Genomic DNA, 15,371 nt, shown 5'->3' on the forward strand with positions numbered 1-15,371 from the left:
TGTTCTCAGATGCAGATCTCAGAGTGCACTCCTACACCCAGCCCCATGCTTATATAGACCCTCACACAAGGGGATCTGACGCACTCCACCGCAGAGGTAATTAGCAAAATTAAGCAATTTACCATTAACCCCTTAAACCACATGCTGGGAATATCAATTAATTTACTTTCAATGAAATTGTGTATTTTCGGAAAAAAAACCTTTCACATACTTCATCCCTCATATATAGGTATTTATTTGATTCCATGCAACCATACAGACTGAGAGAGTCATTTGAAGTAGTTTAATTGCACTCCTGTCTGAATAAGCCTTTATTCCCAAAGTGTTGGAGGGTTGACGGAAATGCTTTTAGAGCATTATGGGATCTCATTCAGTAAAATAAACAAAAGCTGCCCAAATCTGAGGAGGCCTGTGCAGCTCAGATTGCCTCTGGGATGTACCCCACTCGAACTTCCATTTCAGGTTTTACCAAAATTTATGTGCACAACATTCTGTCATCATTTCAGCCAGCAATGCTTTCATGGTATTTGAAGGTGATGAAAAGAAAACATCCACCTCTCAAAGAAATACAGAATACAATGACACTTTGGATTATGTCTAATTATCTTTTTTTGAATTGGTAAATGAGTATGACGCAGGCTCAGAGCTGGCGTTGCTTGAGGTGAAGCATCTAACTGGGCCATTTAATGTGTTATTATTGTGAGCAGCACTGAACAGTGTCAAGTGTGTAAACGACCGGCTGCTATTTGCCCTGTGCTAGCCAGAGAGACGGGTGAGCAGGGTTCCATGATCTCAGCTGTCGTCCGCTGCCACTGCATACATTATTGAGCGGGGCAGTATCGGATGTCCGCCCGTACACCTGCGACAGCGGAGACAGCCGGCGCGGAGCTTGTGAGGACGGTGGGTGACTCAGCCGCGGCGCACGACGCGCCCTCGCTCTCCGCCGAAGCGCTATTATATTCTAATAAGTTTTAATGTATCCGCCGCAGGACATTAGCGCTCATTAGGAATACGTCGCGTACTCATCTCTGAAGAAGCTTTTAATTGCAGAGATGTTCTTTCCTATGGAGTAATTAGACCGTGGGCATAAACACAACTTCAAAACCGGCGAACCCGTATTCAACAAAAAATGGGGGAAAAAACATTAGTCTACAAAATAGAAATAGCAATACTGTGCTAAGTGGATTGTGAGATTCTCCCAGCACTGAGTGTCACAGTGATAATCCTGCTGCTAAAAATGCAATTACCAGTTTGTTTTTGTTTTTAATAAATCATCATAATGGCAGTGTTTGTTCTTTGTGTCCTGTTAGTCATGCAAGGAGAATGGGGGAGCTCCAATGTGCTAATGCATAAAAAGAGAATACAATGTCATTATTTTCCTGTTCCTGTTCCTCAACATTAGTTTGACTATAGATGACAATACTGTACATGTTTATCATCTGTATTCAAACTAAGCTTAACATTACTTTTTCTGTTTATTAACACGTGAATCTAAATATTAAATCTATATTCTAAGATACTACATATTGCAGAGAAATACACAGTCGCCACTTAAAGGTGGCCAGCTTCATTTTTCCCTGTATCACCGTGTCTTTGTACTAGTTAAATTCTTCTGCTTAATTAAGTATATGTTTTTGCTTTTTAAATGCTATGCACTGCTAAAGTACTGTCTTCACCATCCAAGTAACTAGGGTAGACAACTAACTGCTGGGATGTGAGCAGACAAACTAAAATGGCATCCATTTTTCATCTTCTGGGGCAATAACAGCACTATTCACTGGTCAGTATATTTTAAAAATCAACCAATGTTTATCCATAGACAGTGTTGCCACACAGTTACCACACTGCATCTTCATATGAGAGCACAGAAAGAGAAAGAATCAAAAGAAAGAGTACATGCTCTGACCAGCTATTCTCAGGGGATTGATTGGGAAACAAATAAGATCACTCTGAACACTGATCACTCTGGACTGGGGGCCCCCATTGCCCGGGGCTTTGAGGCAAGAGTTAACTGAAGCGTATCTCACGGATTCTCAATACTTTGTCGGACTCCCCCTGCTGGATCTTCTGGTAACTGTGGAGCTTTCCACAGCCTGCATCCAAAGCCTTAATGCATAATGCAATAACTCACACAAACCACAGAAACACCAGTTGACTGTATTCACAGAATAAAAGGGTAAACCAGGTATAGAGCAAAGACGATTCAGGCGGAATAAAACTCATTCAACTTCAGAAATATATTTAAACCTTGTTAAGAGCCTTCTTAGCCAGCCTGGGGTTGGAGCAGTCAGGGAATCAGGCTTGTAAACCAGAATGTTGTTTTTTTGCCCAATTTTTACACATACATATACATACACACATGCATACTGTATATCATTATGCATCATTATATAATAATTTCCTCTGCTTTTAACCAAACTGATTTTCATTACATGATTTACAGTATATGTAGACAAAGCAAAGCAAATGGGAGCAGGCAGGTTTAACCACCACAGAAAGTAGATGATCAATGAGGAGATTACCATTACCATTACCCTTCTGCTTCTGCTGTGCTCCTTCCAGCTGAATGTCTGGTTCAGGCCTCTCATTTTGTCATGCTTGCGGTGAAATGCATACAGCCAGGCGGGCATGGGTGTACAATATCACCGGGTAAGCTGGATGAAGCTAACAGAGTTCACCCTTGGGAGGGAGAAAAACACTTTCATTGTCTGAATGAATTCTAAACATCTGAAATGTGCAAGTTGCAGCTGACTATTGACTATGTTCTTGTGGCTACACAGGAGGAAGGTTTATGTGATTCAGAGAATGACATAATGTAAGAAAAGATCAGAGGAAACAGCATACAGGTGTCCAGAATTTTCCCTACTATTTGGAAAATCTAGGACAAAGCCACTGTCCTGTTCACATGTGGTAATGCACTCATGCCTGAAAAAAAGCAACAAGTGCAGTGTCTTTTAGATGCTGCTGCGGTGAGAATCCTTTACCTTTTTGGTTCAGTTTTGCTTCCTTTCTTGCAAAACGGATTGTATGTATGTTTATCATTGTTTACTTGAACAACATGAGTTCACTTCAAAGCTCACAAGTTCACAACAAGCTGAGATCTGGCAGTCTTTGGTAGCAGGATATGCCAGACGCATGACGAGTAAGAAAACCTCCCTTCTGATTTCGAAAAAACCGAACATTAGTCAGGCCCACCTACAATATTCCACCTTTCCCGATTGATAAATCGATATTAACAAAAAGGTTAATGTTTCAGGGGAATCTTTGCAATCATGTTGCTGAGCAGGGTGTGTTGTGGTAAAGGAAAGCACAGTGAGGGTCACGTATTCTGGGGAAGGTATGAGAGAATATCACTGAATATGACTGAATAAGTGGGTATTCTATAATAAGGCCAAAGAGGGTAGGCAATGTCCCTGGATTGGGCGTTCAAGAGCATTCCTCCTGAACTCCACAGCTAGACACAATGTTCCTTTGCTCCTCGTGATGTCTCGCCTGACAGACATCAGAGACGAGATCAATTCGAAGAGAATTCTCAAATATTTTCTCTATGACAATGCAAGTCCATTAAACCACTAAAACACTTTAGCATTCATATTTCAAAATGTTCTCTACCTTTGTTGAACAGCTAATTAAATTAACTTGGCATTTAGATGACTGAAATACAAAAAAAAATGCAGACCATTGAGACCATTCATGACCATACTAACAACACACAAAAGTACAGGTAAGCTGAAGTTATGATTCCCTGTCATGTGTTACCTTTTTCCACCAGTGTTGCCCAAGCTAGAGAAACATCTGTCTTTGATACCTCTGATTTTAGGTGAAAGTATGTTGTGTATTATCAATATGCACATACTGCACTGGAACGTGCAGCTTGTTCAGACAAAATCAATCAACCGCTCATACTCTGGGAGTAGATGTCTCCTTCGTATTGCCTTAAGCCTGTTTACTTTGATGTATCTCCTTCTAAGGGCTCTGCGTATCCAACAAGTGAGGGAAGTTGCACTGCTTGCAAAGAAAAGCACATGCAGTAATCTCTCTGACTCGCACAAAACACCACATGTAGATGCATGCCAGTTTATTTATTTTTTTCTTTAGAAGTGCTCTTTAAATATGAATAAACCTTGTAGATACACCACCACCAGTTTACACTAACTATGCTCGTAACAGGAGCTATGAGCTGAGTCACCGTGGAGCGCCAAATAAGAGTTCTTTTCGAGGATGCGTACTGGCAATTTACTTGAAGCCATATTCTGGAAAAACATGCCATTCAAACGTGATTCATTCAGCAGCTGATGCGGGTTGAATGGCAGAATAGCAACAAGAAGCACGAAGGGCTCTTTCAGAAGGGGAGCGTAAACAGTGGCTGGCTGGTGAATCGGCGAGGGATTAGCATGAGCTCCGTGCGGCTGAGCGGTACCCGCGATCATCACGTTCGATTGTGTGGATGAAAGAAGGGCCTCTGGCATCGTCACTGTTAATGGCAGACTCGCTGAATGGACGCCTCATTCACGGCCATTTTCTCAGCTGGTGGCTCCCCCAGGTGCGCTGAATTAACTGATGCACTGTGTCACAGGCACACGAAGGGTCTTGCGCGTTTCTGCGACTTTGAAAAACAGAGGCTGATCAGCAGGTGATAAATGAGTCCAGCCAACCGTTTTCCAGAGTGCCCAATTTCACATTGGAGGAGGTATTCTTTTTCCCCCCTTAGTTCTACATTATACAGATTTTGACACGATTGAAGTTTCTAAGTAAACATAAAATCTTCCTAGGCTAATCATTAAATAAATTGTCAACGGAAATACAGTTCCCTCTAAACAGACTTTGTCTTGCGTTCATTTGTTTGCTTGCATCACAACTAGACATAAATTTCAATGTAAAAATATAATTAAACCTTTGTTCTTTTGCAGTTCATGTGCGATGTTTGTTTGCACACAAGCACACACACAGATGGCCCAAAAGTTGCATCCTATAATTTATGTCGAAGAAAAGATCATGTATTACATGAAATGAGGATGCCTGCGTTCTTCCCAGTTGTCTGTTAACATAATTATTCCAGACTCCAAAGATCAATTGTTTGTTGTTCTGGATTTTGTTCTAGAGAAACAGATCACCGTGAATCAGCTTGTCTTCTGTAGGTGTGTACTCTCATCTTTGCGAAATTTTTCAGCCATGACATGTAGAGCAAAACTATAGGCTGTAATGATTAATCTGAGCAATGAATCAAGCTATCTACCAGAACTTTACTTGACAGCTGTTTTACTGAACTGTGGGAGTTCTCCACATGCCTGTAAAAAGATGCTGAATAATACTCTTCCATAAGCCATATCCATTTTATTCCACAAACAGATTTTTTTCATATGTTTGTCAGCCAAAGAGCAATAACACTGCAATTTTAATTCAAGAGTTGCTAGTTTACTGGCAATGAACCCACAGAAAAAAGTGCTTTCCAGAGCCATAAGATGATTAGCACATGAAAGCTTTTTTAAAGGTGTACAGTATGTAGGTAGCACTCAGACAGAGAGTGGCCTTCTGAAGCACAATCGCATAGCACGGCATATGGTGCACTGTACAATTTCAGATGTGCTTTAACTTTACCTTTGGGCCCTTCACTTGTCTAAAACCATTCTGGTTTTGACAGTAAGAAGTTTAGATCCAGAATGTTCTCAACCTTATAAAAATAAATCAAATGTTTAATTTTACAAAACAGGCAGTTTCACTATCCTGGAACGCCTGGGGGTAAAAAAGAAAGTAAATGTCGTGTTGAAGCCGTTCTCATTACAGGAAATCAATTTACTTTGTTTGTTTTCTCCCGGCCTCTCTCATTTTTCTTCACGGATCCCTAAGGTGAGCGGTTCACTCTTCCATGCCAGGGAGCTGTCTCTCCCGTCCTCACCAGCACGTACAGGGAACCCCCAGGAGCCCAAACTCACGCAGAACGCTTTCGATGAGAACATTAAAGGGTGGAAAAACAGGCCCTATCATTTTCAGCACCCCCGCAATGTGCAGCATTTACAACGCCATGGGGGCCTACTTTTGGAAGAAAGTGACTTATGGCTGCTCTGTATGAAATGATGTGCCTTCTATCCATTGTGCCAAACAGGATAGCCCACACAGTAATGTCTGTTTTGATCTAAAGATTAATGCTTAAATGCTTGACATTTTTTTCTCAGACAAAATATAAATAGTGATGTTCATGTATGAATTTCTTTTCAAAAACATTTTTTATTTTTTAGAAATATTTTTGGCCACTTGGAAGAATCTAAAATATAAGATTTTTGATTTATTTAACTGTCATGTAGAGTATAATGTCACAATTTGTACATACACTCTGATGCAATAGCAGTCAATATAGAGATAAGTATACGATGCAAGTAAAAAATATGTGCAGATTCTGAACCACTGAAAGTTCCATTACGTTCAAACAGTTTAAAGTTGTAACCATTTAAAGTTGTTGTTATGTTTAACATATATCCTTAAAAGTATAATTTTAGTCCCTGTCGGAATATGGGAGTACACACATCTTTTGCCGTGTCTTTCAACGGACCCCCAGAATAGCAACAGGCTAAATAAAGAAATAAGTCAAAGGTCACTGGTGTACATGATTGCCTTTTCTCCCCAAGCCTCAGTATCAAAGGCCCCACCTGCTGGCCACACATAGACATTACAAATCTAATAACTAAATCCTAATGGTTAGCTGGATACCAAAATTAAAAAATAAATAAGAAAAATTAAGTTAGAGTTAAATGGATAGCAGGGTCAAAAGACAACACAGGCTGGTGTTTACGGTGAGAGACTCGCATAAGAAGGGGACAAAAGCTAATTAAAAAGGGATTTAAATCTTTATTTAGCCTAGTACAGTGCAATAGTTAACTTTAATCCTGTGTTAAAGAGTGAACTCTGGGGCACACATGATTGGAAATAAACAACCTGAAGCTAGTGTGAAACCATTTGTCCCTTCCCTGTTACATCTGTAGCAAAAGGCCCTACTTGTACACACTTCAATACTTTGCTGGGGAAAAAAACAGTTTACACACACTATGATTTAATTTCCACTTCACCATAAATTACACAGCATAAGTGCTTTCAGCTGACTCTAGTGTGTTTAGAATACTTTTTTCTACATTTTTTTTTAGAAAAAGGAATGTGTGACATGTATCCTCACTGCTCTCAGCTGCCCCTTTCGTTTATGACACTCGGCGCGTGCGTGTCCTGGTCTACCCCCCCGCCCCCGTGCTCCCGGGATGCCCCTTAAGCGTTGTAGGAGGAAGACGAGACGTTGCCCCCGTGCCCCGTCCAGTTAGTGTGGATGAAGTGGCCCGGGTTCGACAGCAGCTCGTAAGTGTGCGCGCCGAAATAGTCCCTCTGAGCCTGCAGACCGCGAGACACACAGGAAAGCTCTCAGATAGCAATAATCAAAAGCATCTCGGGGTACAGCTTCCTGTTAACTGAACAGATTGACGCCATTTCCTGCCTGATGCGGGCCTTTTAGCTGAGCTGCAATAGGCCAGGTTATTCATGCATGGACGGTGTTCCAGCTGCCTTTAAACCCCCAAACCCCGAGTCCAAAGCTCAGGTCACAAACATATGCTGCAGCCTTTAAACTAAGTGCTTAGTGATGTACTGGAGGGGGTTTCAGGCTTGGCCTCTCTGCTGAGCAAGGGACTTACCTGGAGGAGGTTGGCTGGGAGCATGTTGTGTCTGTAGCCGTCATAGAAGGACAGGGCCGTGGTGAAACAGGGCATGGGGATCCCCTGCTGGACCCCCGTGCTCACCACCCGGCGCCAGGAATCCTAACAAGGGAGAGTAATGCTCAGTAACGCAGCTAATGGGCAGCAGTGTAGCATAGTGGGGCAGGACTCGTTAGCAAAAGGTTGCCAGTTTGATTCCCCACTGGAGCACTGCTGTTGTACCCTAGGGCAAGGTACTTACCCCACAATTGCCTCAAAAAATATCCAGCTGTATAAATGGGTAACATTTAAAAAATGTAACCTATGTAAATTGCTCTGGATAAGAGCTTCTATTAAACACCAATAAAGAAGTAACGCAGTTATTGCATCACAGGGAGAGCCGTGCTCAGTAATGCACCTAATGGATCACAGGGAGAGTGTTACTCACAGGCAGAGTAACACTTAGTAATGAGCACATAATTTTCATTGATCCTGTTAAACCGGGGATTTCCTTTTATCTTACCGTTTACACAACAAAATTTGTAATTCACATCTAACGGAAGATGTGTACATTTTACATTTTGTGATTATTTCAGTGTCCTTAGGCATAACACTATTTAACATTCAACACCTACATACACATTTTACAGCACTGATTACCAGAAAGGATTTTTTTAGCAATTGCTTCACGATGAATCAAATTTCAAAGTCTAAAAATTGTGCAATAAAATTCATAAGGCAAATATGCCCCAAGGATAAGCAAATATACATGCTGTTTGTACTGGCCCTGAGTGGCTCGATTAGGAAAAGCCTGCTGGAGGTGAGTCTATGGGATAGCAGCTGTGCCCACTGGTCTCCGATGGTCTGTACCTGGCAGTCTTGCACAGCGTTGCTGAAGAAGTTGTCCAGCAGCAGACTCTGTAGCTCTGAATCCCGGTCAAAGGCCTCCTTGATCTTTCCCAAGAACATGCTGTGGTAACACAAAAGATAAGAGTAACACAACAGACTTTGTCACAGCACTGTGGGCACTTTCTTTGCTGGGAGATTACGCAATACTGTCCTTGTGGTGCGCCTAAACTACATTTCCTCATTCCTGTGGCATATCTATTTTTCAGGAAGCTTTACCTGTACTTCCTCTTAATTTTCCCACCCATGCATTGCAACACTTAATGGCAGCTGGAGTCCAAGAAATGCACAATGACTCAACCGTGATAACAATAGCTTGGCCGTGTCCAAATGAATTTTTAACAGACACACAGGTTACACTGGCTGATGTATGACAAAAAAGGATACCATGAAATTGCCTAAATATAATATCTTGCAGAAATATTTGCCCCTGAAACCTACATGGAAAGAGTGAAGCCTGACTGAAATATTCTTTCAATAATTATTTTTAAAAGGAAGGAGACACATGAACGAGGTAGGCCTTCAGAAGATTTGATATTGAGCTGGGGTAAGAGCTGGGGCAGGTACCAACTAGCCCCTGACAAATGGCTGGAGTGAATGTGTGGGCCTAAGATCCCCGATCCCCTTTCATCCTGAGCTGCATCTCAGTGTCTGATAAAAAATCTCACCCACCTTACCCATCTCACCATTCACCCATACACACCCATACACACACACACACACACACAGACACACACACACACGCGCGAACAGGACCCAGCGTGCGGGAGGCTCACCTGCGGATGATGCAGCCCCCTCTCCACATCAGTGCGATGCCGCCGTAGTTCAGGGACCAGCCGAACTCTTTGGCCGCCTGGCGGAGCAGCATGAAGCCCTGAGCGTACGAGATTATCTTGGAGGCGTAGAGCGCCTGAACGAAACCCAGAGAGAACGGCTCGTTAACGATAGCACAGACGACCCCGATGAGTCCTACCAGAGCTTAACGGAAAACGATATGCTCCAGAAGAAAAGCCACGGCCTGCCTTTCTGATGTCCTCCAGGAACCTGGCCTTGTCCCCGCTGAACTTCACCCCCTGGGGCCCGCTGAGGGTCTTGCTGGCCTGCACCCTCTCCTCCTTCAGAGAGGACAGACATCTGGCAAAGACAGCCTCGCCTGTGGGAGAGGGAAGCGTTAGCAGGGCACACACTGAACACAAGGATCTGTAGCAACTGCTTTACAGTGTTGCTACGGGGGAAAAAAAAAAAAAAAACAACTTTCACAGCAGGAAGGGAAACACCATAACCCAGGGAACTCATAAGTCAAGTGAAGTGGTCAAACTAGGGAGTTTACATATTTTCCACACAACTACATTTTACTAAGCAATGGTTTCTTTTTCCCTGTAACGTCCCTTCTGGGGAAAAAAAGGCGCTGCCAAACCCAGGCGGCGCTCGGCATGGGGCCAGCTAGAGTACGGTTACAGGCGACAGCGTGCCCGCAGAGCCATTGTCTGAGCAGGGTGTGCTCACACTCTCCAGGTAAAGACAAACAGCACCTCACAGCCCTCTCTGCAAGGCCTGGCTCCGCCAGGGAAAAAGCAGAAATCAGAGATGTGGGGGAGAGAAGGCCTGGGTAAGCATGACTTTGCAGATTGGCCAATGTAGCACAGCAGAAGTGATGTAACAGGAAGGAATAAAAAAAAAAAAAAAGTGCTGGTCACACTGAACCAGGCGATTGTCTCTGCCTGGAATGTGGTCTATTGAAAGCAGAAATCCTCCCTTACACACTGTGCAATCACTCCCGCCCACTCCCTGTGTGACAAACCCCGGCTTGTTTTTCCCACTCCTTACCCTGGGTCAGGCTTTTGTGTTCTGCCTGTATCTTTCCCAAAATTCCCACAATATTATTGCAATAATCCAAAAAATAAATAATAAACTGGCGATTTCCAAAAACCAGAATTTTAAAGTTAAAGGCCATGCCAACAAACTGAAGGCAGTGCTGAACATACCCCTCCCCCCACCCATCTTCAGTCAAATGAAGGCTGCAGAGGACTCGGAAGCGGCCGTGGCCAGGCCTTCTTTGACATTTTCATGGCACCAGTGTATCACATAAACAGCCAGGGAGGCCTCTGCTCCAGATAGCTAAGTCCTTAAGTCACGTACATCTGGGGACACAGCCGTGTCGTTTATGAAACACCCCCATGTAAAGGCCAGTTTGCAGGACAGGGCAAGACAGAAAATCCCCCTTATGTCACATGAGATGAAGAGGCGGCTGGAAAAGCCTCCAATCTTCTTAGGAAAAGACACTTTCTTTCAACACAGCCCTGCCAGGAGATCTCCCTCCACACCTTTACTCCAACTAGAAGCATACAAAAAAGAACTCCAACTCTCCAGAGTGCAGCCATATATCTAAACTGGAAGGGCTAGCAAAACCAAAAGGATTTGCAAAATCTCACAAGCAAATCCTGCTGCAGGTTCTCCCAGGCCTGTGTCACTGCGGGCTCAAAGACGGCAGAGTCGTACCGATCAAGGTGACAGGTGTGCCGTACTCCAGAGCGGAGATCGCCGTCCACTTCCCTGTGCCCTTCTGCCCGGCGCTGTCCCTGATTTTGGGCAGCAGGTGCGTGCCGTCCGTGTCTCTGTACTTCAGGATGTTGGCCGTGATCTCGATCAAGAAGGAGTCCAGCTCCGTCTTGTTCCAGTCGTCAAAGGCCTGGGGAATCCCAATGTTCCGAAAACCACTGTTAACCACTACACTTCAGAGCACCACTGCTGACAGGTCAAATCTTCCACTAAGATTCATTCAAACCCCCCTTCGAAGGAACGAGACTAAAGCAAGGCTGTAATTAGAGGCACAAGGCACGTTTTTAATGACTCACCTTGGCCATCTCGTCATGGTCCATGCACAGCACGTCCTTCATCAGGTGGTAGGCCTCACAGATCAGCTGCATGTCTCCGTACTCAATGCCGTTATGGACCATCTTCACAAAGTGACCTGCTCCTTCATCTCCAACCTGTCCACCAAGCAAAGGGCCAATCAGAGTGCGCATGATGGAAACCAGCCCATATGGCCGGACAGCATCTGCGCATGTAGAGAATGCAATCCTGAGGGGAAATCCAGCACACTCACCCAGTCACAGCATGGCTCTCCTGTTCCAACCTTGGCAGCAATGCTCTGGAAAATATCCTTTATATGGGGCCTGTAGGAAGATAACAGTATTACTAGCCTGATCACAATCTAATTATAGTCTAATCATTGACCACAATCAAATTATAATGGAGCTTGCAGTATGTACTCATTACATGCTCATAATGGAGTGAGTACCATATATAATTACACAAATATGTAACAGTCTACAAGAGGTAAAATAACATTTAGAATGACTGAAATTTGTCAGCATGACAGCTTAAATGATTTAACTTAAATATAAGGACTCAATGCATGCTACAATACAAAGTAGCAGGAAGACCTTTGTTGCTTTGTTCAGTACACTTGATTTACACTGGCAACACCAAGTTAATTTCACAAATATGTTGGCTATTTTAATTTGACTATTTTGTGAGTGACCAATGTATAGACACACCCGAACACTAAGCATGAAACATTAGATTACATAATTCTCATTTAGCAGACGCTCTTATCTAGTGTGACTTACATATTACAGTATTACACGCTATGCACTGATGCAGCTGGATATTTACTGAGGCACTTGTGAGTCAAGTACAAGGGTACAACAGCAGTGCCCCAGCAGGGAACTGAACCAGCAACCTTTCAGCCTTTCTCCTTACCACTACACCACAGTGCTGTCCCAATCAACCAAGGAATCAATGACACTTGCCATGAGACAATCAGTATGGAATAAGGATGGACGAGAGATACAAACAGCTCCATGTTAGGATTTAGGGTCAATGAAGCACCCAGACTCACCAGGCCTCCTTGTGACCCCCTGGCATCAGTGACGGGCCATAACGTGCACCCTCTTCCCCTCCACTCACTCCACTGCCCACAAACAGCAGGTTCTTCTCCTTCAGGCTCTGACACCGACGCTGAGCACACACACACACACACACACACACACACACACACACACACACACACACACACACGGGATGAGAACACACTCCTGCCACACTGTTCAAAACTGCTGTCTCAACTCATCACTTCCACATACTGTAACTCAATAGGGTAGAGACAGAGATACAGACAGAGATATCAACAGATATACAATCTAGAGCACAGGAGAGATTGTTCGTAAAAGGGAAACTTGGTTTTGAAGTGTTCAAATCCAAAAAGACTAGGCATTAAAAATATATTGCGAGACACCAAAAGAAAAAATGGTCTTGTAGAGCCTAGTAAAAACAGATTACAAACAGAAGTGACACATAATTACGGTGAGTGCCACAGCATATTACAAGGAATGAGATATTCCCAACGGACTCACAATTGTGTCCCTGTACTCAGAATTGCCCCCATCAATGATGATGTCACCAGGCTCAAGAAGAGGCACCTGTTGAGGAAGCAGAAAAGACCTGCAGCAGCAGACAAGCTAAAAATGTACAAAACCAAACTTGTTCACGTAAGGGGTGAGAAGAACGACAGCTGGTTTACCCTCCCCAACCCTCTTTTTGGCGAGCGCTTACCAGCTTGTCGATGAAGTCGTCAACAGCCTGGCCTGCCTTTACCAGGAGTATGATACGGCGTGGTTTCTTCAGCTTGGACACCATGTCTTCCAAAGACTCCGCCCCCACCACCTTAGTGCCTTTGGCCTCGTTATTGAGGAAGTCATGTACCTTGGAGACTGTTCTGTTATATGCACACACCTGGGATGGATAGTTAGAGTCAGACAATGAACAGAGACAAATACAATGTGTAATAATGAAAGCATGTAAAGGCAAATCAGTATGTGCACAAGACAGCCTTTCTTTGTCTGCTGTCTTGCACTTGGTGCAGTGCAGCTATCCAGATGATCAACCTGGAAAAAAAGAACAATTCTGCTTGTTCAGCATTTTGAGAAGACCTACCACATAGCCATGATCATTCATGTTCAATATCAGGTTCTGGCCCATCACGGCCAGACCAATCAGGGCAATGTCTGCTCTGTGGAATGATACAAAGATATGACGTTAAGTCAAACAGTAATACATTACACAAGGCTAGTTAAATGAGGCAAACAGGAGTAATAAAATATTTAATAGTTAAATGATGTTGCACGGCAGGTATGACATAAAGGAATATTACGGAATAAATGGACGAATGTCCTCATTTCAATTCATTACTTCATGAGACCCCCTCAATCATCGAGAACAGTCACTAGTTTTAGAAGAAAATATTTCTGCAGTCTAAATTAATCTTTTGAATTAGAGTATTTAGAAAGGATTTATTCGGGATTAATTATTATTACCGCATTTGATCGGATTAAATGACTTATTTTGATCAATTTTATCCTATAGGCTTCCATCTTTATCTTGCCGTGTTCTAGTCTACAGATCTACACTCGATGGTCATATCAAGACTAATTTGAGACGGTGACGCGGATACAGGCAGCCAGTTCCCCTGATACCCTAGCCGGCCAGCTAGCAAAAGATGCCGTAACACCCCAGAGCGAAGAGGAAGCGACCAAAGCCAATGATTTGATGAAATATCATGTCGTCTCTAGCAAGATAGTCAGCCAGCAGGCGACACAAGCAACGAATGGGCCACAAAACGCGGCTATGCAACTAGCTACAACTACAATATTCCACAGCAGAAGGTGATGCTCATGACACACGAGGATATTATGAATTGTATATGGTCACGTAATTTATCTGGTTGTGTACCTCGCTAGCTAAGTACCAAGCTAGCTACACTTCGAAATAAGATAAGTATCCAACTAGCGTGGTAACTTTTGCGAGCCACAGACTAGCGAAACACTGACACACAAAAAAATGAAATACTCACTCAGGCATGGTTTGTACTAGGTTAGGTATGCTAAGTCCCCTCTGAAAGACAGACTGTCACAATTTCCCCAGAACTTCCTTGTCCGCGTCCAACTAACTGCAGACGGACGAGGCGCTTTACTCCTACCTTACTGCTGACAGCCAGGAACCCTGAGTGACATAACGCCAAATAGCCTCAAGCCGTGCCTCCTCATTCCCCATTGGTGTAAAAATACTGAGCAGAGACAAGAAGGATTCTGATTGGCCTATACCACCTGACACTCTTTAATCTCGCGTTATCCACCCATGAAGACGTAAAATAGGCAAAACCAATAGATCCATCGAAAGCACGCGAAAATAATTGAAATACTTGAAGTTTTTTAGTACATCTTTCCTGTTACAAAACCAGTGAATTCTTAAATGTATAAATACAAATGTTGTAATAAAAAACCGTTGTGGTTTTCTTCTTCTGTGTAGTAGTTGCAACGGCAATGTATTGATTAGGAATGCCTTGGTAGTTGCTCAAGCCTCCGGAGAGCAGACATTTGAAGTGATACACGGTTGCAAGTGAAATGATGAGCTGATTGCGATCAATGTACACGTGAACAGTGTGATGCAGTAGCTGCTGTGGTAATTCATTCTTTTTCTCTTTTTTTTTTTGAGTTTCTGGTCAGCAGCCCATATCACCTTTTAGAGATAACCATACATCTTTGTACAGTCGGCATGCCAGAAGTAGCTAGCTAGATAGCTGCTGATCACAGCTGAAATGATCAACATTATTACACTAAGAAATTGAAATTCAGACTGGCTATCTTGCTACCAGCTGATTGTCAATCTCCTTGAAGTATATTCACATTTTCTAGCTAGTTACGTGGAAGGCCTTCCTTTCTTCGGAGGACTACC

The 15,371-nt window shown here is 43.3% G+C and overlaps 1 protein-coding gene across 1 annotated transcript in view; it reads right to left on the reverse strand.

Annotated features, from left to right (window-relative positions):
* Positions 1-6,823: 6,823 nt before the first annotated feature.
* The window catches only part of LOC118780505 (kinesin-like protein KIF1B), a 90,847-nt gene continuing 82,299 nt past the window's right edge, over positions 6,824-15,371 (reverse strand). The window contains 12 exon segments of the mRNA XM_036533036.1: positions 6,824-7,371; positions 7,671-7,793; positions 8,541-8,640; positions 9,353-9,486; positions 9,599-9,729; positions 11,076-11,265; positions 11,432-11,625; positions 11,628-11,752; positions 12,481-12,599; positions 12,995-13,060; positions 13,194-13,373; positions 13,575-13,650. Of these exon segments, the coding sequence (XP_036388929.1) occupies positions 7,252-7,371; positions 7,671-7,793; positions 8,541-8,640; positions 9,353-9,486; positions 9,599-9,729; positions 11,076-11,265; positions 11,432-11,625; positions 11,628-11,752; positions 12,481-12,599; positions 12,995-13,060; positions 13,194-13,373; positions 13,575-13,650 (1,558 nt within the window). The 3' untranslated portion in view covers positions 6,824-7,251.

This window comes from Megalops cyprinoides, chromosome 7 (assembly GCF_013368585.1).
Source record: "Megalops cyprinoides isolate fMegCyp1 chromosome 7, fMegCyp1.pri, whole genome shotgun sequence".
NCBI lineage: Eukaryota > Metazoa > Chordata > Actinopteri > Elopiformes > Megalopidae > Megalops > Megalops cyprinoides.